The following is a 26,466-nucleotide window of genomic DNA, read 5'->3' as shown; positions in this document are numbered from 1 at the left end:
TGTAGCAAGGAGGACTGCAGGAAAGGCAAGCTGCAGTTACTCCCTGAGAGGAGGGAGTTGGGAAGCTGGTGTACTCAGAGAGGGGGGAGACAGTGATGTCGGAAGAAGCCCAGGGAAACAGCAGCAAAGACTAAGACAGTTGACTGAATGTTATAGGGTCCCTGGGCTGGAACCCAGTGTAGAGGGCAAGCCTGGGTTCCCCTACCAGCCACTGGGTAGTTGCACAGGGTATTGGAGATGCCAGCCAAACAGCTGGTCCAGAAGGACTGTGATTTCCCTGGAAGGGGAGGAACTTAGTGACCTGGCTGCCGCTCCAAGAGGGAGGGAGAGGCTATAGACAGAGAAGATGATGGATAGAGAGACTGCTGAGGAGGGTGAAGCGCCTGGCAGAACTGATCCGCAGGATGGCCAGGAGTAGGTGCCGCGAGCGGTGAGGGAACCCAGTCACAGACAGTCACAAGTCATCAGTTTAAACTATTATTGGAATTACGTTGGATTGGAGGGAGTCTCAAGTGGGGTTCCCCAGAAATCTGTTCTGGGTCTGCTGCTATTTAACATCTTATTAATGATCTGGATGTACATACAGAGAGCATAATAATCCAGTTTGCAGATGACACAAAGCTAGAGGGGGCTGCCAATACTTTGGATAGAGCTAAAATTCAGAGGGATCTTGATAAATTGGAGAACTGGGCTATACGCAACAAAATGAATTTCAACAAAGGGAAATGTAAGGTGCTACACTTAGGGAAGAAAACCAAATGCACAAATACAGATTAGGGGAAAACTGGCTTGGCAGAAGCACTGCTGAAAAGGATCTGGGAGAATATCAACGTAACTCAGCAATGCAATGCTGTTGCAAAAAAAAAAAAAAAAAAGCACAAATGCAATTTTATGTTTCATTAACAGAGGCATAGCATGTAAGTCATGGGAGGTGACGGCACCACCGTACTCGGCACTGGTTAGGCCTCAGCGGGAGTACCATGTCCAGTTTTGGTCACCAACATATGGAAAGGATGTAAAGAAAATGAAAAGGATCCAGAGATGAGTAACAAAAATGATCAAAGGGATGGAATGTAAGCCACATACGCAAAGGCTGAAGGAACTGGGTATGTTTAGTTTGGAAAAGAGGAGATTAAGGAGGGACATGATCGTGGTCTTCAAATACTTGAAAGGCTGCCATAAAAAAGAGAGAAAAGTTGTTCTCTCACCACAGCGCGCAGGACAAGAGGCAATGGGTTCAAACTACAGCACAGCAGATTTAGGTTAAATTTCAGGAAAAACTTCCTAACAGTCAGACCAGTAGGACAATGGAGCAGACTGCCTCCGGAGGTTGTGGAAGCTTCTTCACTGGAGGTTTTCAAAAGGAGGTTGGAGCCATCCGTTTTGGATGGTTTAGACACAACAGATCGTGCCTCTTGGCAGGGGGTTAGACTAGATGACTGTTGTGGTCCCTTCTAACCCTATGATTCTATTACTCTAAACAGATTGAGTGCTGATGAGGAATTTGCTTTCACTTTTTAGTTGGTGTGTGTATGCATGTGAAATCTACTCACATGTTATTTATATTCCACCATGGGGAGAGGAGACAAGCACTGAGATTTAACTTGGGAGTATTTTACCCTATAGATTGATGCAAAAGGAGATAGCACTCTTCGGATTCTCCTATGGTCCCACGTGACCTCCTCTCTCTCTCTCTCTCTGTGGTTCTGTCCATCTCTCTTTCTCTGATGTGCCTCCAGCAGAAGAAGTAAATACTCTTGTCAAACTCACAACCCTGTCAACATTGATGGGAAAACATTCCCGGTACACAGTAATGGAGGTGTGAGAGCAGCACACAGCCCAGAGCAGGAAGGCGTGGAGCTTTCCTGTGTTTCTGGCCATATTCTAAGCCCTGACAATCATGCACGAACAGTTTTAAAAAAATATATGCCATTCACAGTACCATCCCTCAGCAACTGTGGTTGAATGAAGTAAATTAACTCTTGTACTTCCAATTATGCATAGAACCAAGAAGAAAGGTTCAAGAGATGTCTTGGGGATCTCAGACTCCTCTCCTGCTGTTAATGTCAGAATGGCCACATAATAAAAGACCTGTGGAACAGGCTGAGCTGCAACTGGGCTGCTTTTGGGAGGATTGTGGGGTTTTTTTATGGTTTTAGTTCACCTTTCATTTGGTCAATGAGTAGGTAAGAACACCCAATGGGTACTCCAAAACTCTGTTTTCCCTTGTTTTCCAAGGGCTCGGGAAAAGAGTGGTTGAAAAAGTTGGAGGAAGAGCAAAAGTTTCTAGGCAGGTTAGAGGTTGACCTGCTGCGTATGAACTGTACACACAGTTTTCATTTTGCACCGAGACTACGGCAAAGGCACTTTTAAAACTATTAACAGAGACACTGGAAATATTCAGTGAAGGGGGCATAATTAACACTAATGCTGAATCAGCTAGGTTTAAAATTTTTTTCCAGAGGAAAGTTACTCTCTATTATCTTAACATTGTACAGTCATTTCCCACCCACCCCCACAATGACATATCACACAACATTAGTTCTATGGGGAAAGCATCTACGACACGCAGTAGAAAGAGAAATTTGGAAAATTGTCCTTTTCACCCTCTGATCCCATTTTTCCTTCTCTAGATGCATCTTGGACCATCACCTATAGCTCCTTGGTCCTAGACACACTTTCCCACTTTCATTCTCCCTACACTTGCCCTTTTTTCCTTATATTTCAGTTTCCCTCACTTGCTAACATTGTTATATTTCTCCACAGCCTAGAGACAGACACATCTCCATGTTTGTTTTTGGCCAGATTCAGCGAGCTACTTAACCATATGCCTAACTTTAAGTATGTGCTCAAGTAACTTGCTGAATCAGGGCACTTGGCACCCTGTATGTTCACCTTCTTTCCATTTTCAGTACGTACAAACATGCAGTTCCACCAGTGCACTCACACATACCTGCTTCAACTAAGAGTCCCATTTTACCCTTCACATTCGGAATATACACACACGGGTCTCGGGAACCACAGCGATTACACATGCACACTCAAGCATAAGAGTGGCAGATCGTCCAAGGAACCCAGAATTTCATGTTCTAGAGGAAAGAACTAAAATTAACTGAGCCTTCTTCCCCTTGGGGTTCAGTATATCTGTGTACATCACAGGGAAAGGTATATCAATTAGTATCTCAATTGGAGAATGGACTGGAAAACACTAATCATCACCCTTTCAAGCTCTTGATCCATTAGAGTCAACTGTGTATATTATCAACGCAAGTAAAAAACAAAAACAAAAAACACCCTCTCTTCCTCCTCAACTGTGCCTGCCAGATCCCTCTCAACCTGCACGGTGAAAGACAGCTTCTCTGTCTTTACTCTGTGAATCTTTCAAGCAGCGACAGCTCACTTTACTCATCCGTGCAAATAGACTGTGAAGTGTTTTCATCAAAAGAACCCTAAAGCAACTTATAATTCAAAGACAAAAAGGGAGGCAAACACTTGGAGATGTGGCTGTTATTTGGTTTAATAAACACTTAACTCAAAAACTTTTTTTTCCCTCTGGACCACCACAAAACAATTTTGCAACCTTTAATGGCATGCCAGACATTTCAAGCATGAAGAAAATGCCACACTGCTGAATAAAAAGGAGGAGAAACCTCTTTCTGCTTGAGTGGATGAGAAAGCTGAAAAAAGGGTGTTTACTACAAAGAGGAAAAAAAGAATGCAGCTGAAAAGTGGGCCAGATAGGTGGAGAACTTGGCTGTTAGTTCTCAGACCACACCAGGACTTGCTGACCAAAATTTTTATATATATATATAGTTATTACAGTCAATGGGCAGATTTACAAGAGACAATTAATGTCAGCATAGAGCTGCTTGTATGTAGTCGGACAAGTGGCACGCCCTCAACTAACAGGTGTGGCAAGCATTGCTGAACTCCAGTAAAATGCAATCTCATTGAAATTAAAGTTGGAACGGAAAAGACCTATTAGTTTATCCTGTCCCATCAATAAAGGATTGTTGCCTATAGACTCGTTCTTCCAGTGCTTTATCAGCAGCACAACAAGCCAAAGGCAAGTCACAGGGCTGCCGCCATTCCATTATCGCAAGTCCAGCCAATATGACCTTCTGTAAGCCCTTTGTGGGGATTCTAGACCACTAGGTCCTTGGTCGTGACACTTCTCTGTGTAAACCTATTGAGAGCCAGTGCAGCCCATCCAATCCTTATGTGCACAGACTTCGGAGGCCCCCAGTGCTGCCTTTGGGCCCACATAGCTCCTCCATACAAGGTCTCAGAAGGGGCTTTGTTGTGCAGAAGGCCTCTGCAACAGGTGAAAATATGGGAGAGATTGTTCTAGAAGGACTGCTGTGGTGTTCATCTTGCATTCAGCACAAGGAGAGCCTGATCAAGCTTGGGACTTGTGGGCACTACAGTGATTTAAATAATAAAACTGAAGGACAATAATAGTAACACCAACCAACAACAAGAGAGTTTAAGCTGGAGGGGTGAGGGGGAGGAGAGAAGGTGCTGTAAGACTCAATGCCTCATATCAGTTAGTCTGATGGAATATGAATAAATCCACTTACCACAAATGCTACCACACTCCTTAGTGTAGATTCCCAGAGAAAGCAGCTCCTTAGGAATTGTATTGTATTCCATATCGCCATGGTGATTTTTTTCACACGATCAACATTTCTCGATAAGATCTGGTAAACGTCGGACGGGAGGGGAGAGAAAGGAATTTAATTAAATGCTCCAATTTCCTACTTCACTTCAGGAACAGTGACAATTTTAAGCTACAATTGCCTTTGTGCTTGTACATATGCTACAGCTTCTATTTCAGAGACACGCTCCAGCTACTATGTGTTTTCGTATGACACCCAAATATTTCAGCACTTCCCCCCACCCCCAAAATCTGCAAGTCTGAAGGAAAAAGAATGGAAGCTTTTTTCCCCCCTCCACCAAAAAAAACCCCAAAAAACAAAAAAACACACCTTTATGGCAAAATCCTACAGAATTTAACAGAAAATGAAACCCTTTCCCTTAGGGGTTTGGGCTATCTCTCTATAGAATTGAATAAAAAATTATATTCTTGCTACAGATGGTTAAAAAATAGCAAGAATATTAGTCTCAATTAAATACTATAGACTTTCATAGTAATTGATTTAGAACCTTATTAAATTTCTATATCATCTTATTGTTTTTCTTTATTCTTCAGGGATGAAACCAAAGTATAGGTTTTTGTTTCAAATTCCATAAACTGTGCAACATGCATATATTTTAAAAGTTCTTTATTAAGCCATTCTTTTCCCTCCAGAAATTGGGGAGATGTAGCACCACTGAGTTAGATCAGGAAGCAACTGTGTGTGAATGCAAATCAGCATTTATACACATGCAAAAAACATACACAGAATTGACATCTGTGTTCCGTGTTTCCATACATAAATAGAGTTTGACCACAGGTTCTATCATCTGGGTGTACTAGTGAGGCTACTGAAAAGCCATTCCAAACAGAGGTGATAGCTCGGCCCAGAGTCAACCTACCTTCTTTGAAAACTTGCGGTTGTCTCCAATGAAGCGCTTTTCTCGTGGCTTGAAGGTTCTGATACTTGCTTTTACCTAAGGAAAGAATAATTTATTTAGAATGTTACCATTCAAGTTTGGTATCATCATATTGATTTGGAGCTCTGGTGTCCTTTACTTATTTATTTGTTTCAGTCGCTAAATGGTTTATGACAAGGTGTTAGGTGTACATATCAGTTATTCTGCACAATCCTGGGGCTCATCTAGGTTACTCCAATAGAGAGGCAGACTGCAGGGTGTGAGCTGCTCCATGGTTAAGCTCAGCACACAGCTCAGCATACTCCCTTCTGTTCCTCTGTTGGATCAACCCCATACAGAAAAGTTCTAAAAAAAGAGACAGGAACTGAAGATCACTTCCCCAAATGTCCTGTTCATACTGCATATTTAATACTAAGGTATTAGAAGGGACATCCGAGAACAGACGGAAGTATTTTACGCTCCTGTAACGCCCTTAGCCACTTAAACCAGCTTGTGATATACTTATTCATGCTGAATATACCTTACTCTAGTAATAGGTCCACTGAAATCAATGGGATGACTCATGGAGTAAGGTGCTACTCAAATATGAGTAATAGTATTATAATTTAGCCCACAAAAAGTAGTATCTTAGCCATAGGCAGGAGAATGGTCAAGTAGATAGGGCACTCGGTCTGCCACAAACTTTTTGTGTGACCTTGGTCTAGCCGACTCTGGCCTTAATATCCCATCTGTACATTGGAAACAGTACCTTCCTATCTTACTGCGGTGTTGTGCGGGTACAATAAATTAAAGATTACGAAGAGGTTCCCAGACACTACAGTGATGGCTAACAGATACTTAAATAGATCGATTCCAGTCTATCTGAAAAACAGGAATGGCCTGGGAACAGCTTTGAAAGCCTCCGGAAAAGGGGAGCCATAATATATTTGAGCTTGTTCTTTGACAAAGAGGATTGATCATTGTTCTCTGTAGCAACATCCCAAACCTAAACTCCATACAAGGCAAAACAGTACCTACCAACCATTTAAATAAATAAAAAACTTTGCTTCCTATATCACTGTAATAAGTGGCTAGTAAGAAGTGAGTTACATTCCATCCAGCAACAGCAAATGTAAAATGGAATTTAATTCAGTAAGAGATGGCGGGACACAAGCAATCTGAGACCACCACACCCAAGTCTGAGTTTTTGTTCCTGTCAACACTCTCTGAATAGAATATTGTGGGTCAACTTTCTGGGAACAATTAGTCGTTAAAATTCCTGCATAGTAATGTAAATATTAACTCCCTTTTTTGTTACTGCAAATTAAGCCCTTGCGTGCAATAACCCACACCTCTTCCCAAAACATCTGTGGTCATCCCCAGCCCAAAGTTGCCATTTCATTGTCACATCAACTTGGATGGAATGTTGCAGCATAGTGATCTGCCAGTATTTCTTTATAAAAAGAATAAAGCCCAACCTTCCCTCCAGATGCAACCAGGTCAGGACCTTCTCCATTCAGTTCCTGTGTTTAAAAGACCAAGCCCCTTGGCACTAGCAAATTTAGGCATTCCAGTTTCTTACAGAGTGGATGAGTTAAGTGAAAACATTTAAACTTACTGGATTAAATACGACATCCAACTCCAAGCAAACTACTCCTTTTGAAGCAAGTTCCAGGTCTTTATTCTTCAATGTATAACAACATTGCTGTCCATTTCTAATCTAGAATTATAATAAATAAATAATAAAGTGTATCAATAAATATTAACTCTCCGCTGTGTCTAGAATAGCTTTCCAACCACCGTCCTTCCCCAGAAAAGATGACAATATAGAAAAAGCCTGAAATGTAACATGACCATTGGATTAGAGGACTATAAAATTGCAGATTAAAAACTATTACCGTCCAACTTTAATTTACAGACCCTGTACTTTTATAGCAGAGCAGTGCAAACAATAACCAGCCTGAAAATTCTGTCCTGGAAGCCAGTGAGTTGATGGGAAGTAATCAGTCTGTGTTATTACAGATTTAAAATGTAAGTTTTCTTCCAAAGATCAGAAAAGGAAACACAACAACAACAAAATCAAAATAACAAATCTCCAAATTCTCAGTTTATTGAAAGGTTGTCAAATTATTAGCCACAGAACAAAGAGAGTCCAAAATCAATCAATCATTACAATTGGAATGAATGTTAATGTAACAAATGTTCAAAATAAACAAATTCCTGTAAAAGACTTTCCCCTTAGAATTTCAGATGCTGTTTCTATGCTCTAATCTGCCTGTTGGCCCTGTCATGTTAAATATCTATGAAAAAAACCATCTCCTTTACCATTTTGCAAACTATTTGGCTCAAATAAATGGCATCCTCTCTTCAAAAGTGATGGCAGAAATGTATTTATTATACACAGTAGGATATGTATTGATTAAACATTTGGCTTTTTAGGAAGCGGACCAGTTAATTCTAAACAGCAGCAACATAAAAACTGCAGCTCACCGAAAATCTCCATTTGGGGACTGTAATGATCAAAGATTAAAGAGAACAGAGGAAATTTGGGGGAATGAAATTGCAACCATATTTAAAATAGCTATTGCTGTCACGGCATTAGTTTAGTACAAGTGCTCATACAAGCCATGGTGAGAATGGGTAAGGAATAAAAGGCACAAACGGGAATAGAGTGTTTTCACATGACAAGGGAAAGGTCACTTTCTTTCCCAATGCTGCTCCACCTCCTTTGTACTGAATAGTTTTTCAGCGGATTGATCCCTTTCCTGGCTAATGGTTAAAGAAAAGAGGGACCCCAGAAAGAACCAGTTTACATCCTCAGTGGGATCCAAACAGGAATTCCAGCTTCCACTAATGCTGTCATCCAAAGCTTCACCTGATAGGATGTTTTGGGATTGGTATGTCTGTCTTTTATTTAAAAAATAAAAAAAAAAAAACGCATGGTGTCTAATTGATTTTAGATTGATTCTGCTTTCATTACATGAGCATTTCAAACCACATATAGGTCGAACCTATATGGGATACAACACAAAAGGGGTACCTCCATGAAAGCAGCTCCTTCTAGGTTGACAAGAAATATGATGCCACTTCACAGCCCAAACGGTTTTAGACAGTGCTGCCAAATCTGGACCTGCAGGGCTACTAGTGCTAAGGTGATATTTATTCCTCATATTCCAAGAATATATTGCTGGAATGTAAACTGCTTTGTGCTGATTAACAGCTAAAGCTGATCAAAAAGTGGAATTTCTCATCTATGAAAAAATATGGATATTTTGAGGTGTGGTGTTTTGTCCCAATTCAGGACAACGTCAAAATATCACCTTTTTTGGCCGAATGAAAAGTTTTAAAAAAATTTTATTTGGAAATGTCAAACCAAACATTTCAACATTCCCAAACTAAAATGTTTCACTTTGATGTGTAGATCAGAAATGAAACAATTTGTTTCAATTTTTCCAATTGGAAATTCCACCAAACTCAGTTCTTTTCCTCAGAAAATTTTGATTGCAACCAAATCCCTCTTAAAAAAAAAAAGGAGGAAAATGTTTTGTTTAAAAATTTTCAACCAGCCCTATGAAACAGACATATGATAAGAATTAAAGCACTGCAGGAAGTCAGGATATCTTCTCTTTTGACACAGTTCGCAATGATGTGTATCATAGTTTTCACTCACCTCTGTTGTTTAACAGGAAACTTGCATGTATTACATCCATCATTCCCTCCATAAACCCACCCACATCAATTCTGGACATGATACTAATTCTATAGTCACTCCTCATACCCAGCTGATACAAGAATCTGGGGCAGATGAGCAGCAGAAGGATATCACACACGGAATCTTAGGCATTCTAGCTAGGGAGACAGCACAAATAAATGGCTTCCCAAGAGACTCCAAATCTGCTTGAACAAGGCCGGCAACCAATGGCAATCTCAAACCTGTAGATACAGTCTTCCAAGAAGCCTATCTACTCTAGTCCACCAACCAAGGAGTGTGTTATATCTCCTATTCTGGAAAATAAAACTTCCATAAGGCTCAGAGAATTGATCATCTTCACATTTTTCTTCCTTGATAATAACATAAACCAATCAAAATCCACAAAGTAGTCCAGATGGATTGGGTTCCTCGCCAATCACTTTTGCAGCCTGTTAGCCTGGAGAACACTCTGGTTAACATTTCTGCAACAGGTAGAAGGAATGCTGCTGAAAACAACTTTTCAGAGATGCACATGTGCACACACATTCACAGCAGGTAACTCAAAGCACAGTTCAGACTTTAATGTACATGTCTGTTAATTTTGTGCTTATTTCACATCGAGCTAAAACAAATTGGATAATTAAATTATATATGGTTTAGTGATTTTCTGCATCTTTCAGATACACATTCCTCATAGCTCTTCCTCTGTTCCTAGTGGGGAAAACATTCTTGACAATAACCTGATGAGGAGTACTCTTTATCTGTCCTTGGTATATATTAGTTAATTATCCATTTCAAAAATCTAGATAAGGAAAGCATCAACCACAGTAGTACCAAATGTGGCTAAGTAGAAACACGCAGTACTATGACAGTAGCTTTAGCTAGACTTACTGGTTTGATTCTGGCATCATACCATTTTACACCAGAGCAAATTTCATTGATTTCACTCCAGATTTGCACAGTGAGAGCAGAATCAAATGCAGTGGGTATGGCTCCATGTGTGTCTGTACGCAAGTTTAGAACCAATAATGAATTCATGCCCATTGAAATGAATTATGGTATCAGAGACTGTTTTGGCTTGAAAGACCTTTTTCAAAGCTAGAAATGTGCTTTTAAAAGGTGAATATCATTACTATTAAACTTTACTTAAAATTGTATTGGGAAAAACAACAGTTCTGTTGGAAGTGTTAACAGTCAGTTTTATTTCTTGTTCTTAATTCTATTTGGTTTACGTGCAATTGTAGTTCAGTCCAACACTAAACATTCATATTGATTTCCTAGTTCGCTGACCTTCTTAGGAAAAAAAGAGGGGAAAAAATTGGAAATAAAGTGGCGTTTCTCCACCTTACATTTTTTATTGAATACAGGGTAAAAAAAAAAACCCCTGTTTAATGCACCACTAGCATGCTATCCCAGTTTGCTTCAACAAATGCAGTGGGGAAGTTCAGTACATTTGATCATATAGAAATAAAAAGGTAGCATCCCTCAGAAGTTCACAGAAAAAATGTCCAGGCTAGCTTTTGCTACAGTACATTTCCATTGCATTAATTTCTTGAGTCATACTTTTTCTCCCTACATTTGTTTCTCTTTCAGTACAACACATTCCCGCCAAATATTTAAAGATGGCCAATTCTTTTCCATTTAATTTGGGGTCCACTTTTTCCTCATACCACTGCTGTTCATGGCCATTGGCAAACATTCCCACTAGTTACAGGAAATGTGAATGGATGTTACACCAGAGTCAGGCAGAAAGTATCTGAAAGACCGATTAAATCTGACCTACCGTTGTGTCACCCCAACTACAATAACTTTTGCTTTTTGCCTGGTATCCCAAGGATTTTATTCAATAATGAGTTCAACGAATGGTCTCTGTAACATGACTTGTCTCTGGCAAGGCTATCAATGAATACTGAATATTACAGCTAGGTGAAAAGGACAGGAACAGTTTTTACACAGACACACTTCTGATCTAAATTTGAACAGGGCTGAGAGTAGGACCTTTGAAGAGAGGTAGTTAAGGTTACTCCTTAGTGACACTATGCTTTACACCTTGATCAGATCCCACGATGGAATGCCTACATTGTTTGGGAGAGCTGATCATGTGCAAGATTGCCTCTAACAGGTTGATTTAACACCGAGGGCAGGAAAGTCCGACTTATTGATTTGCTCCTTTTTGTAAGGTCTGAGGCCAGATAGGATGTTTTTTCCTAGCACTGTTTGGTTTCAGGTAGATGGATGTGCTATAAGAAAATGAATCCAACATCTTCTCAGCGAGCTCGATGTAAAGACACAAACTAATGACTAAGAAAAGCTATGAACAGAAAATTTGAAGAATTCTCAGAACCAAAAGATTTCTTCAATATGACGTACCTCCTCACCCTACTGTTTTTTATCCCTCATTAGACAATTTTTTTCCTTTATTCTACAAAACTTATTCAATGTTACAGCTCAGAATACCTGCTGTTTGCTTTGCCCAAAAGTTCCTGTGTGTTTTATTGTAAGCTATTCCATCAAAAAAAAAAAAAAAACAACCCATGCACACACAAAAAAACCCACACAAAAAAAAATCCTTCAAATACATAAAGCCTCCCCCATATCCTCATTCAAATGCTTCTGACATTCTGACACTCACCTTTGTCATGATGCATACAGAAGAGCCATCTGATAACGGTAAGGCAGGGGGCAAGTTGTGATTACTGTGATTACTACAGTTACCAATACTGATGCTAGAATTTCCTACTCTACAATTATTATCCTGTCTTCCTCCTCCTGCGGCCCACACCACTTGGTTGCTTCACTTGCAGGTAACATCTTGCCTTTTAGTTTGTTAGCTCTTTAAGCAGAGACTGTCTCTTACCCTAGATTTGTACAGCACCTAGCATACAGGGCCCTAACATGACCGATGCTGCTAGACCTTCCATGCATGACCTTCCATTGTCACTTCAAGAGCCAAGGCAAGGCCTGTGACTAGAGCTGATTGAAAATCAAAATTTCTATCTTGTAGGAAAATTCCAATTATTTCAAAATATGTTTGTGTTATAAATTGGGACAAAAAGTCAAAATATTGAAGTTTTTCATAGAATGGAAATGTCTGTAAAATTGTGCTGGAAATATTGAAAATGTTACATTTCCAGTTGGTTTGGAATTCATCTGTGTCCCCTTGAGCTGCCTCAGTACTTCGTGAGACTTGTATTTTGAGTGTCTCAAGTCCCCATTTTCATGGCAGCCAGGCTCCCCAGCCAGCCTACACCATGTGATTCCCATAAGGCACTGCTACCCTTCAACCAGAGAGGACACCATGGTGCACCATGGGAGACGTAGTCCACGCGAGGAGCAAGGCACCTGAACTACAACTCTCCTCAGGCATTGCAGTAGCTCAGGAGGACACAGATTAATGTCAAACTGTCCTCAGACAGAACATTTCAAGTTGGTTCTACAAACTCAAATGTTTGGTCTGGGTCAACCTGACCAGAAACTAAATATTTGTTTAGGTTTTCCTGATGGAAAATCAGGAAATTTTTCATGGGCAAATGCTGACTTTCCCATCATAGCATTTTCCATAAAAAAAAGGATGATCACATCAAGTATGCTAATAGGTTTAGAAAACACAATAAAAATATTAAAATGCACAACCATATTTGCCTATACCGGTTGTTTCCCTGTCATACCAATAGAAATTTCTTATTGGTTGAGTTCACTGGCAAAAAAGAACATGATCATCTTTGTCTTCAACCTTCATTTTTTGGAGAGAAGGCAGCTGTGGTATGAATTTAGTCCTTGGGCTGAATTTAAGACATCCCTGCTCTAAGCGGAGTAATTACTATTGGGCAGATTCTGGCACCTGCTATGGCCCCTTCTTTGCTGCTCCAACAATATAAAGAGGACAGAATAGCCATCTGAGAAATTTCCCCAGCACAAAAGGCTGCCATAGATAATCCTACACCGCTACCTCCACCCACTGGCCCAACCCACCAATGTAGGGGCATGTGGAGGAAGTATGTCAGTATAGGGGGTGCCTGGCATGCTTTGTAATCCAAATATTTTGGGTTACACAGCAGCCCATTGGTAGTTGCGGGGAAGCGGATACAAATTAAAGCAGCCTCTAGGGTTTCTGTAACTTACATTATGGACCATGCCTGAAACAACCCAGATTTCCAGAAGTGCAAAGGTGCACCTCTGCAGCCCCACCCCATGCTGTGCTGTGCCTCCAAATAACCTGGTTCTGTATCTTGGTGTGGGGGAAATATCCAATCTTAATGAGAACTATGGCGTAAATCCATTGTAAAGTCCTCCCCCAGGTTATCATCCTTCCAGGCCAATATTGTGTTGCATTTTCTCAAATTCATGAATATATCTGCTGAACTATTCTTACAAACGCCCCCTTAAAACAAATATGACTGAATATGGTATTGATGTAGCTAGCCAATGCTAAATCTATTAAGCAACCATCTTACTGACTGCTTGTGAATTTTAATGAAATAGTAAAACCTGAGATTAATACAACATAAGGCTTTGAAAAGACAGGAACCTTACACAGCAAAGGTTTTTTCTTTGCTTTTAGCTCAAAGAAATATGGTTTAGTGAGGTTTTTTGCACTGAAATAGGAAAACTTCACCATGTATCCACCTTTGATGTGAATCTGATGTCATATCTTCATGATATGACTCAACGCAGCTGGGTAAAACCCTTGTACATCATCACCCTTGATGTATGCAATGGACAATGGCTATTCCCCCTGGGTAACATGTCTAAAGCATTTGGGACTCTGAAATTCTTTCTGGGTCTCATCACTAATGCACAGTGTCATACCGTTGCACTGAGTAGCATAAAGAGTGCCTAATAGAAGAGACACATGGAATTATTCAAAGGCAACTTTCTCTCGGAAAAGGAGACAGCAAGCCACCTAGTCAACCCACTCAATGCCAGATCATACAATTGTAGTGATCTGTAACCACAACTGTCACATATAGGGCCTGATCCTGTAGCACCAAGCACTACTGGTCAGATGCTAAGTGCCCTCAACTCTCAAGGAAGATGAGGTGCTCAGTATCCTGCTGGCTCGGGTCCTTGTGTTCTCAATCTGAGATATCCCTTAGAACATGAAACCTCTGGGACATTTATGTTAGTTATCATCACTGTACTATTGGATACTGAAACCATTTGGTTATTTGATGAGGATATTTTACAGACCTTTTCCTGTTAATTAAAAAAAAAGAGTTCAGCTGGAGTCAATATTGAGCTGATAATACTACAGATAAGAACATTCCATCTTGTAGCATAGTACTTCATCTGACCGCCCCTCCAACATGGGGGATATTTGATACAAGACCATTACTTTGCTTTCAACTTCATTGAAGCACATTACATACTTCCATCTTCCAAATAACTTGCATCTTTGTATAATATGGGAGCCCCTTGAAGCAAAAAACTGAAAAGACCATAAGGTCGTTTTAATAAGAAGTGGGAGCAAAAGGCAAGAGAGATGGGAGAAAAATTCATGGGCTGATTAACATGGAAAAAAATTCTCTTAGCCAAGTTCTCCTGAGGTTAGGATATATAAAGTACATGCACTGTATTTGGTCCACAGCTTGCTGGAACATACCAAGCTTCAATTCCTCATATTGCTGAGCTGGGTGTTACAAAAATTCCTCATCTTTCATTAGTACCAAGTCTATTTTTTAACCTCAGAAATGATTTAAGCAAAGATTAAGTCTGGTCTTGATTTCAGTGATTGATGCCAGAACCTTTCAAGTGCGGATTCAGACTCACACTAACACGTGTGGCCTTTGGGGAGTCAAAGCTTCCCTGCCTCCATTTCCCTACCTGTAAAATGGAGATGATACCTAGTTCAGTGGGACATTATAAAAATCAGTTAATGTTTCTATGGTTCTTTGATAAATTAAGTACTAAATATTATTTTTAGAGCTGTATAAAAATTCACAAATAATTTGGTCAGCAATTTTTGCTTTATTCAGTTCACCAACCGAATATGAATTTCTCAAATTCATTCACTATTTGAAATTATTGGCAAATTCTTTTTTGAACTCTTCCCCCACCCCATATATTATTGTTTCTGTTCCTTAATTGGATGATGTATGGAACAGGCTATTCAGGATGAAGTGCAAATGTCAAATATCACAATGGAGTGTGGCAGTCCAACTGTTTTTGTTTGTTTGTTAATATTTGTGCCTTTAAGCTTAACATTAATTGGTGATGAGCATTTACAATAGTTAAGCTTGAACACTTGATTTTGTGCAAAGCACCAACCTAAGAAAATCCTGACCACATCGGAATCAAAATAAACTCAAATTTTAATATTTGAGGAACCCTCCCCCACACACACCATATGTACATACACTGAAGTACATTTTTTTATTAAGATGAGAATCTCTGTCACCCATAAGTGAATCTAAAAGTAAATGCATCTCATCTGCAAACAGATCACAAGTAAAACTCATGCATTTTTAACCAAAGAGATAGAAAATATTGTGAAATGCTTTTTGGTTTTCGGCAAGGGATTTAATGCCAGGCAAAGGTTAAGCCAAATCGCCTATGAATTAGACTGTTTGTGTGGTTATCAGCCACCACTCCATGGGATTCCAACTACTGCTCTCTTGGAATATATTTCTCAAAAGAATTCAGAGGATACACTCAAATGTATGGACAAAGTGCTAACACTATTGGGTAAAAAAAAAAAAAAGACTCCGATTTCAAAGAAGAGAGTTTCAGAACACTGCAAATCTCTGACTGAACAGACTAACTTAATAGGTGCTAAATGGTTTTTAATCATAGGCAGAGAACAGTATATTTACACTAGATTTGCATGAAATAGGAGGCAGCAAAGTTTGGAAGGGAAGGAAGAAAATCAGTTGGCTTGAGAAAGCATAAACAATTTTTTTGTCTCAAATCTTGGACAAAGAACCCAGACTGAATGGAGTTTGGACTCTACCACACACATACACAATCCCCTCCTCTGCCTTGTTACACGCTTCCTAAGGGATACTTAACAAATGCCTATAAAATCAACAGAGGATCCAAATCTAACATCTCCTCACTGTGAGCCCACACAGCCTGCTGCTGATCATGCAGACCATTTGGCAAGCACCGGTTCTGCAGGAGAGCAGATGCTCGAGCCACTCTCTTCCAGTAACATCAGGGATATGAGGACTTGGGGAAAAATTAACCAAGCGATCAAAAATGGAATAAAAGATGTTCAGAGTTGTTCTTCCCTGTAAATATCAAATGGCTCTTCACATGAAGCTGACTTTAACATTGTTCTAAAATTACAGATGTCAATGACTCAGGCCACTAAAATGGACAAGCAGAAAATAAATGTCTTAAGGAACTCAGAGTCACAGTAGCAGAGTAAAAGAAGGCTGCAAAACACTGCAATTCTAATCTGAGAAGAAATGTACATGTATCATTCGCAGCACTTTTACATATTATGAGACTATGTTCATATCAAACCTGATCCAAAACCCATTGAAATCTATGGATATGCTCTCTTGGACAACAGTGGGCTTTGGATCAGGCCCTCAAAATAGTAACATTTACAAAAGTCATGCATTTAAACTCCATCCACACCATTCTGTATTCACCCCACCTTTCATTCCCACAAAGAGAGAAAATAAAGAAGTGGGGGGAAAGGAATTAAAGAGGAAAAAAGGCCCATTTTAGTCCATCAATTTTTGTTTCCAGTTCATTTACTTAAACCAAATTTTTCAAACTAAAATTATGCACCAAAATTCATATTTAGGTGCATAAATAAAGGGGACCTGATTTCCAGAACTGTTGAATCCCTCCTCTGCCTAAAATGATACTATTCAGACTTTATTTCTGGTGATGATCAGCAAGAAAGAACTCAGTGTGACTTTCAGATTCCTGATTGAGTTATGCCAGCAATTACAAAAAACAACTCTCTTTTAACCTGTAAAGCAAGAGACTGAACGGAGATCACAGAGGAAGAACACACATAGAACCCATGAGCACTGTTCTTACAGAATCACTTTTCAGAGTATAACTGCACTTTTTTTTGTGGTACTGGATTATCAATATTAGCTTTATGCAGATAATTTCATACAAAAGGTAGCCAAGTATCATCACTTAGAACCATAGAGCCCACCTTCTGTATTCAACCCTTTTCATAAGCATCTACACTGAAATCAAAGTTGATATGTTCGTTTGGTAGCCACTTGACTAATGAATGCTTCCTAGTACTTTTCCAATGCCTCATATGTACAGGTTCTGATAAAGCAGGTATGAACAGCAAATACCTACATTAATGCAGTTAAAATTGCACACAAGGCAGAGATTGCAAAAGGTAAGGTTCTCACAGCAGCATTCACTCTGCTGCACCTGACATCCTATATGCTGGAATGATAAATATTTTAAAATATAAAACAGTGACATAGTAAGCCACGTAACTGACACCCCCTCGCACACGCAGAGAATAGAAAATGCTATCCACTATAAATGTACTGTGGCTATGTTAACATTGCTGCTGGAAATAATGTTCTTCAATTAATATAGTTTTTTAAAACTTAACTTCCTAGCTGAAAACAATTAAATTGTCTGCGCTTCATAATGTTAACATTCAAATTTTCACAAATGGGCTCTGAAGTTATCATCTAGCAAAGTGCTTAAGCACATGTTTAACTTTAAGCACATAGGTTGTCCCACTGAAGTCAATGAGATTCCTCCCAGGACGAAAATTAAGCATGTGCTTTTATGCTTTGCTGGATTGGGGCCTGGGTTCCCGACTTTCCTGGCACGGTTTGGCTGCCAACAATTTTCAGCCAGACTGCTGTAATAGGGGAGCAGATATTTTCAGACAGAAAAAATAATTCTTTATGCAAAATGAAAAAGGTAGAATATACAAAATACTGCAGATTGCAGTAAAAATTGCAGGCACACTGTTAGGTCTCCTTAACTCTGAGAGCGCCCCTCCACCCCATCTTGGATGTTAAAGCACTCGTTTTTGAGGATGGGGCAAGCACTGGTGTTGCTCACCACCCCACAGTCTCCCTCATGCAAACTGCTCAACAGAAAACCTGAAAGCACCGGCTCCTGTCATCCCTTAATTAATTCAAGCAGAGAGAATGGGCAGTGACATCATAAAGGGGACAGGAATTCATTGAGTTCTGATAAGATTCTGGTACTACTGAGCACAGCCAAAAGTTATTTTTCTGTTGCTTAATTATTTTAATTGTAATTTCCCTCACCTCACCTTCCCCCCCTCCACACCCACCAAACCAAGGCAACTAGTCCTCACTGAGGACTATGTCCCATCCAGCTTTCAAACTCCAGCCACTTTTTTGTTGTAGTTCTGTTTTTAAATGAGTGGGTACAATTTTACAATGAAAAGGGTGTTTGCTTCTTGCTTTCCTAAACGTCCAAAAAATAGCTGAAAAGATTTTGATCTACTTTCTCCCCACACCATCACCCTTTGCAAAAATAAATAATAATTAAATAAATAAAATAGCAGAGACCAACATGGAAAGTTTCAGCCCCAAATGTGAACCTATTTCAGACAAAACATTAGCACATGAAAACGGAGTTGTCATGGAAGCTAACTTTTCAACTTTACTACCGGGGGTGTTATCAATACTCACTGTATACTGTTCACACAGCCTGTCATGTTGTATGTTGTCTCATTGTTTCCTTGTATTCCCCCTTATCTGTGTCTGTATCCATCTGTTGTCTCCTGTCTTTTACTTATATAATAAAATCTTTGGGGCAGGGACTGACTATCTTTTTGTTCTATGTTTGTAGAGCACCTAGAGCTATGGGGTCCTGGTCCAGGACTGGAGTTCCGAGGAGATACCAGAATGCAATTCTGTTTCTATTCTCCCATGATCGTCCTCTCTTCACATTTGCTTACAGAACAATAACTGCAGTACTACGTTGTAAAACACACCCTTTTATGGTAATTAATTGATCTTTAAATATTCATGGTAAATAGGCCTATTGGCCTATGATGGGATGTTAGATGGGGTGGGATCTGAGTTACTACAGAGAATTCTTTCCTGGGTATCTGGTTGGTGAATCTTGCCCATATACTCAGGGTTTAGCTGATCGCCATATTTCGGGTCGGGAAGGAATTTTCCTCCAGGGCAGATTGGAAGAGGCCCTGGAGGTTTTTCGCCTTCCTCTGCAGCATGGGGCACAGGTCACTTGCTGGAGGATTCTCTGCTCCTTGAAGTCTTTAAACCACGATTTGAGGACTACAATACCTCAGACATAGGTGAGAGGTTTTTCGCAGGAGTGGGTGGGTGCGATTCTGTGGCCTGCGCTGTGCAGGAGGTCGGACTAGATTATCATAATGGTCCCTTCTGACCTTAGTATCTATGAATCTATGTAATTTTGCTCAGCTGTGCCAACAACTATTTGGTCAATCCTATTGTGATGTGCAATTACTTTCTTGAAGTAACAAGAAGCAACAATGAATAAAGACACATCTGAAATGTTACTACTGAAAGGTGATGTGACAAACACACAGAAAAACAGTTCAATTATGTTTTCAGACCAAAATGGCATATTGCACGGATGAACTTTACGTAGTTTTCTTTCCAAATCAACCATATTTGGCAACCTTTGTGACAGTAAGGAGGACTGTAAACACTGACCAATCAAGACATGCGCGCGCACGTACGTATGTGTATTTATATATGTATACACATAAACAACCCTTCCTCCCCCACCACAAAAAAGAGGTTGTTTATATCTAGATCTGAGTTGTTTCATACAAGAAAGGGAAAGAAATGCAACTTGCTCCCAATGAAACCATCAATGTTCAAATGATACACGTGCAAAGATAACTTACAGACAGCAATGGGATAGCAACTTTTCCAAGAAAATCAGGGGGTTTATCTCCATCTTCATCAAACACTGTCACTTCAAGAACATCGTGGATATCTTTAATAGGGCTGGAATGAGAAGCACAAAAAATGGTCTGTACACATTCAGTCTGCTCCAGGAAGATCAGAGAATAGTGTTTCGCTAATTAAGTCTGCATTACCTTGGAGTATAAAACTAGCATTTAATTAAATTCCAAAAATTAAATCAAACCAAGGCTATTCCCCAAGCTTTTCCCTCATGAAAGATTCACGTATCCACGTGAAAGACAACAATTATTGCTAGACAGTGAGATTTCTGGTGTGTGAATGTTGACATTGATGGAACATATGAGGGTGAGGAAGGTGGGCAAGAGAAAAAGTTTGAGTCAGAGTTTAGGAAGGTGCGTGCATGTGCCAAAAAGGTATGTAAAGAGGAAAACCTCTCTCATTTTTTCTGAGCAATTGAGCAATTTTCCCCATTTGGCCAAGTAGTTTAAAGACTTCTAAAAACCCTCAAATAAAATAGATAATATTATTAATTCCATCTAATCCATATGCTTTACTGGGGATGACAACTGCCTGCTAATCTCAACTGGTCATCAGGATCATTAATAAAATAAGAGATTCATCCGGGGAAACGTATTGGTGTCTGTGAGAGCTTGGGTAACTGTAGATGACTGGAGGGAGGGAGGGAGGAAGCAAGCAAGTTATTGTTTATCCAAGTGCAATTAACACAACTAACCACTGAGGCTTTGTCTGGCTTTGGTCTCATAGAACAGTGGTTCTCAACCAGGGGCACATGTACCCCTGGGGTATGCAGAGGTCTTCTGGGGGGACATCAACTCATCTAGATATTTGCTTAGTTTTACATCAGGCTACATAAAAATACTAGCAAAGTAAGTACACACTGAAATTTCATTCAGACAATGACTTGTTTATACTGTTCTATATACTATACACTGAAATATAAGAACACTATTTATATTCCAATTGATTTATTTTATAATTTTTGGTAAAAATGAGAAAGTCAGCAATTTTTCAGTAATAGTGTGATGGGACACACTTGTATTTTTATGCCTGATTTTGTAAGCAAGCAGTGAGGTTAAATTTGGGGGTACACAAGACAAATCAGACTCTTGAAAGAGGTACAGTAGTCTGGAAAGGTTGAGAGCCACTGTTGTAGAAGATAAGCCTCACAAGCTGCTACTCTAGCTAGAAGACAACTAATTCCAGGAACATTCCAGCAACAGAGCCACAATTTAGGATGAATGTCCACCAAGGACTAAGCTTGGAACCTATTGCACTAAAAGCATGAACTAAAATACTAATTCCCCTAGCAGACAGCTGTAGACAACTCACTAATCTCTTAGGTTGAGAGAGTAGAGGGAGACAGCCAGAAGAGGGAGACAAATACCTATACTATCGTAATGTGAGTTATATAAACAGCAATTAAATATATAGCCATAAAGTTTTGAGAGCCCAGAAAAAGTAAATGGCTACCAGAACCTGCCAGTTTGTGAGGCTTTACACCTCCACTTTTGTTCAAAGGTAAACTCAAAAACACCATTAAAATAGTTGTACACAGGCTATTAGCGATATAAAATGTCAAAAGTACTCAGACTACACTGATGGGCACAGTCCAAAAACCTAAATAGAACAGAAAGTCTCATAGAATGTATATGACAGGAACAGATTTACTAAAACATTTGAATCTGGACCAAGGGTCAACTTTGTAAGCTCAGGATAAATAGTGATGCATGCGGAGCTTCTTCAGAATAAACAAATAGGGTAAGAAGGAGAGTTACAAAAGAGACACACAGTAGGGGCCAGAGGGCAAAAGAGGTATAGATGTTACAGATTCATTTCTGGCACCAGTGAACTCAGTGGAAATACATGGTAGAGTTTTTTCCATCGACCACAGAGCAATAAGATATGAAACTTTTCATCTTATTCAAAGCCAGCCCAGCCTCTCTGCATGCTAGCTTGTATGATTTGAATCAATAATACTAAGACTAATTTCCTAGTGGAGTAGCATCCGCATCACAAAGATAAAACTGCCACCCTTTATCAGTAGCCTCAAGAGCAGTGGACAAGGAACAAATCATTAAGGGAAAACAGACTCTTCTCTCATCTCCAAAAGGTGGTTATTATTCCACTTTAGCCCTAAAAAAACGTAGGTGGGGCACTATAGAAGAAATTTACACTGTAGCAGCCCATGTGATGACCTTGCTTTGCAACAGCAAGTTGCATCTATTCTGCGAATACTGAGGCCTTCAGTCTCCAGGGCACTTTTCACAGGCATCAAATTCACTTAATAATCACACATTTTTTTGGTTTGATTAAGGTGTAAATTTCTGGTTTGGGTAGGGCTTCTTATTGCCTGATTTAAACTCAGCTGTTTCATCATGGGCAATCAGAACTCTACTTCCTGATCATTTTCAAATTAAATTATGTACAGAACTACAGTTTTATCATGTCCAAACAAAACACAAGTTATATTTTAAATTATGGAAAAACCTAAGAGCGACTATATCTAGGTTTCCATTTTCAGGTCTGCTATACAATTTCTTGGAGTCTATTATATATAGTCATGATTCTTCCTATAAATATCCCAGTTTCTTCTTGTTATGATTTCTATTAATAAACTCCATGCCAGAATTGAAAAAGGAAAATGCTTTAATGGAGAAATATCAAATACAACTCAGTCAACCTCTTCTTCCTATGGAGAAAGTGACATGACCCAAACTTTACCTCATGTTTCCTAAAATAAATATCTTTTATATTGGGGCTGCTCACCGTTTCGCATTTACGGCATGTTTTCAAATGCAATTCACTTACAAGGTGAAAACTTTGTTCCACTCTGGGTTGAGGTTTTTGTAAACTGTGTGGGTCTGAAGTCTGACGTTGCCCAACTCTAACACACAGAAAGGGTCACTTTTACCTGTGGAAAGAACAGGTGAAAAAAATAAAATAAAACAAAGAAGGGTTAGATAATGTGATGGTAGTTAGCTCACTCTTTTTGCAGCAGGGTTGGGAGAAGGAGATCAGAAGATCAAAAAAGAATAAACTGCACTAAGGTGACTGGAAATGTCTTCCTTTCTCTGAATTACTAAATTAACAACACAATCAATATGTATTCACTGTTTTCCTCTTTGAAACTTTATCGAAGCATTTTCCATTCTAATCCATGTAGGCAACTTGTCTTCATAACAGAGAACTGAAATCTTATCAAGAATAATCTTTAAATCTTTGGTGATTAGGAAGATCAGCCAATGTTGACTACCAAGAAAAATGACATGCAATAAGAGAGGTAGTCCCATTCTGAACAAGTTTCCGTTTTTATATTCTCCTCCACGGGCGATCAAGGGTTATGAACCATGCAGACTTTTAGTCTGGGTTATAGAAATGTCAGGGCTTCTGTTAGTTCATTTTGCTTTATAATCTGCCGAGAGCTTTTGCTTTATTAGTTCATTATATAACCATATAAGTACATGCAGTCTCATAAAATAAGCAAAGTATTGTGCCCACTTCAGCACCAATCCTGCAATGAGATTTGCACGAGTAGATCTCTGAATCCATACAGACACCCGACGACTTCAGTGAGAGTCAGGTCAGACCAATGGACCCAATTGCTGGATCAAGACAGAGTGAGAAACTTATTAAAGGAAACATCCTATCAAAAAAGGATATCAGAGTGGAAGCGTTTTATCGGGAAGATATATTTCCTAGTTACTTTTCTCAATAAGCAGAGGATTGCAATACCTGCATTTGGCACAGCATGACACCTTAAAACACTCCAGCGCTTTCAGACAAACTTTACTATAAACAGAGTGCCTATGAGCCTGTTCAGCTGTATATCTGATTTAAGTTCATTATCTTAGGTATTCATATTTACATTTAGCTCAACTACAGGCATTCTAGTCTTATTTAGGTTACTGTGTATCTCAGCCATAGAGACATTTATATAAAAGAAAACAGACATTTAAGCAGACTTCTGTTAATTTTTTTTTAAATTGCTGTTATTAATATAGTACCCAAACTGTGCTAGGCACTTTACAAACAAATAAGGAGACAAGGTCTCCGTCCTGAGGAATTTACAGCCTAAGTAGAAATGTTTTCCAGTATCTAAAACAGTGAATATTTACCAGTCACTTTTGGAAAGTTTTAATAATCTCACATTTTAGTGGAATCTATTAGTCTCCTACCCACCTATACACTGGAACCAGGTACAAGTTGCAAATGTACTTAATGACAGAGAAACTGTTTGAAACGCAAAATGGTATGTGCCAAAAGACAATCCTACTCTATAATTTTGTGTTCTGAATACCATTTTTTGGTCAGTGAGCAAATGCCGTCTTTGAGCAGAATGCTCATGTGCACACAGAAACATGCAATGAAGCAGAAAAAGTCATTTCACAATGACAAAACTATTATCTAGCGGAGGTTCAAGTTGAACTAGTTGGGGTTGACGAAGTTCCTGCTGTTGTCCTTAGACATATTTAGCTTTACGTTTTTAATATGGGACATAGTAACTGGTCTAAACTTGGGTCAAATAGTACCTGTGAGTTTTCAGGAAGCTCTTTAAAAGCCAGAATTGCATGCAATAACATAAGGTTCTGATTCTCATTATTACTGTAGGTTAAAAACTCAAATTTGGTAAACTGTACAGTACCAACATGCAGCAACCTATAACAGAAATACCAACCATACTCAAATCTGATCTTCATTACTGTAGTAAGTAACAAGGTATAAAATGCCATTACACTTAGAATTGGATAATTGGTCTGCAGAAGTATTCCCATCATTGAATCATCATTGCGCTACTGAGAAAATATGATACATGCTCAGACTGCTCTTCTATTAACCCTTGGAAATCTTTGTATTTTTTATTGTCTCCTTGATTGTCTCTATCAGATTTTTGCTGGACCTTAAGTTACTTTTTATCAAAAATAATAAACCTGCAACAGTCTCCCAGGCAGTGGAGGAAATACAGCACTGCTTTGGGAGGGTTCTACTATGGAAGCACATAATTACTGCACTAATCATTTATGAATGGCTCAGAACAGATAATTAATCTTTATGTCTCTCATTTCACAATCAGAAATTTATGCTATTTTTACCTAAAATGGCTGCATCCTTTTGTAATTTGGTGGGTCTATTACCGCATAATACTAGGATATTTTCAGCACTGCCATTGCAAAACAATTTGTCATTTGCCTCATGAATCAGGCTCAGGCTCAAAGCCTTAGTTATTTTGAACATAATGACAGACTAAGTAACCTTGCACTTAAACAGGATTTCATTCTGTGCTGTGCACAAGGAATGTGTGTTTCAGACCCTTTATGAAAAGTCTTTCAATTGCAAAATCAAGATCCCCAGAATCTCCTTCAGTGTTCATTATCCACACACAAATGCACACACTCCTGTTTAAGCATTTAGGGAAATGGGGCCCAATCCATTGCTTCTATAACGCCATTGGCCTCAGTGGAGTTACACAAAGGATGAACACAGCCAAGATCCAAATCTGTCCTTGGACAAAACTTCCTGTAATATTCTGTGCATTTGTAGGTAAAATTAGTCCCATAGCTTATAAAGGCTTTTTTTTTTTTTTACTACAGTACATTTAGCCTTATTAAGTTTACAGATGAAGAGCAGCTAAAGTAACTAATAAACCAATAAAGGCTTACATACTGTAGCAGCCCTTTATCAGTCAGGTGAAAGGCCAGCTGAGGAAACTCAAGATCAAAGGCAAGCTTGTGACCCACATAGTTCTACCCTGGTCATTATTGCACATGGACTTTTTTATATTTTTTAAAGAAGATCTGCACATTAATCCTTTCAGTTCTTCAGTGCATTGCTAGTATATAAAAAAGTCCATTACCTGTTCCTGGGGTGGGGAGGGGGGACAACAGGGTGGCTACACTTATAAATAACACTATTTATTGGTTAAACTTTTGAAAATGTGGGCTAGTATCTTTTATAGTCCTTACTTTGGAGAAATGCTGCTGATGTTACAATCAGAGATTGGCCTGAATAATGGCCCCAGGTTCGGTTGACAATGTTTTCTCTTTAGCTCTCTGCCTTTCTGATGAGTCAAAAAGAATCAGAAGGTAAAATACATTTTCATTACAATCAGACCTGTATCTGAAGTATGCACCATTAAAGATACTGGATGTAGCAGATCTCATGTCTACATGAATATTTTTTTTTAATTTCATCATTTGCCATTATTTCATCAGTCACCACGCAGTGGTATCAGCTTCCAAGAAGTGCCCTGCAAAAATAACATAATGCCCAACACATAATGCCCTCTTCAAAAGAGGCCAGAAGTTATTTTTCCTACTAAGAGAGAAACTAATATATTAAGTATATTTTGGACCAGATTCACTATTTAGCTGTAATAGG

The 26,466-nt window shown here is 39.2% G+C and overlaps 1 protein-coding gene across 8 annotated transcripts in view; it reads right to left on the bottom strand.

The window, feature by feature from the left end:
• MCTP2 (multiple C2 and transmembrane domain containing 2) overlaps window positions 1-26,466 on the bottom strand; it is a 161,587-nt gene that overhangs the window by 52,203 nt on the left and 82,918 nt on the right. For all 8 annotated transcript variants that reach the window (XM_073304233.2, XM_073304239.2, XM_073304236.2 and 5 more), the window contains 5 exons: window positions 22,900-23,002; window positions 20,049-20,151; window positions 7,154-7,255; window positions 5,539-5,613; window positions 4,581-4,700 (listed from right to left, as the gene is read on the bottom strand). In XM_073304233.2, the coding sequence (XP_073160334.2) occupies window positions 4,581-4,700; window positions 5,539-5,613; window positions 7,154-7,255; window positions 20,049-20,151; window positions 22,900-23,002 (503 nt within the window). The remainder of the gene's footprint in view (window positions 1-4,580; window positions 4,701-5,538; window positions 5,614-7,153; window positions 7,256-20,048; window positions 20,152-22,899; window positions 23,003-26,466) is intronic.

The sequence above is a fragment of the Lepidochelys kempii genome, chromosome 10 (genome assembly GCF_965140285.1).
Source record: "Lepidochelys kempii isolate rLepKem1 chromosome 10, rLepKem1.hap1, whole genome shotgun sequence".
NCBI classification, from domain to species: domain Eukaryota; kingdom Metazoa; phylum Chordata; order Testudines; family Cheloniidae; genus Lepidochelys; species Lepidochelys kempii.
Note: the sequence above shows the minus strand (reverse complement) of the source record. Positions and strands in the feature narration are given on the sequence as shown.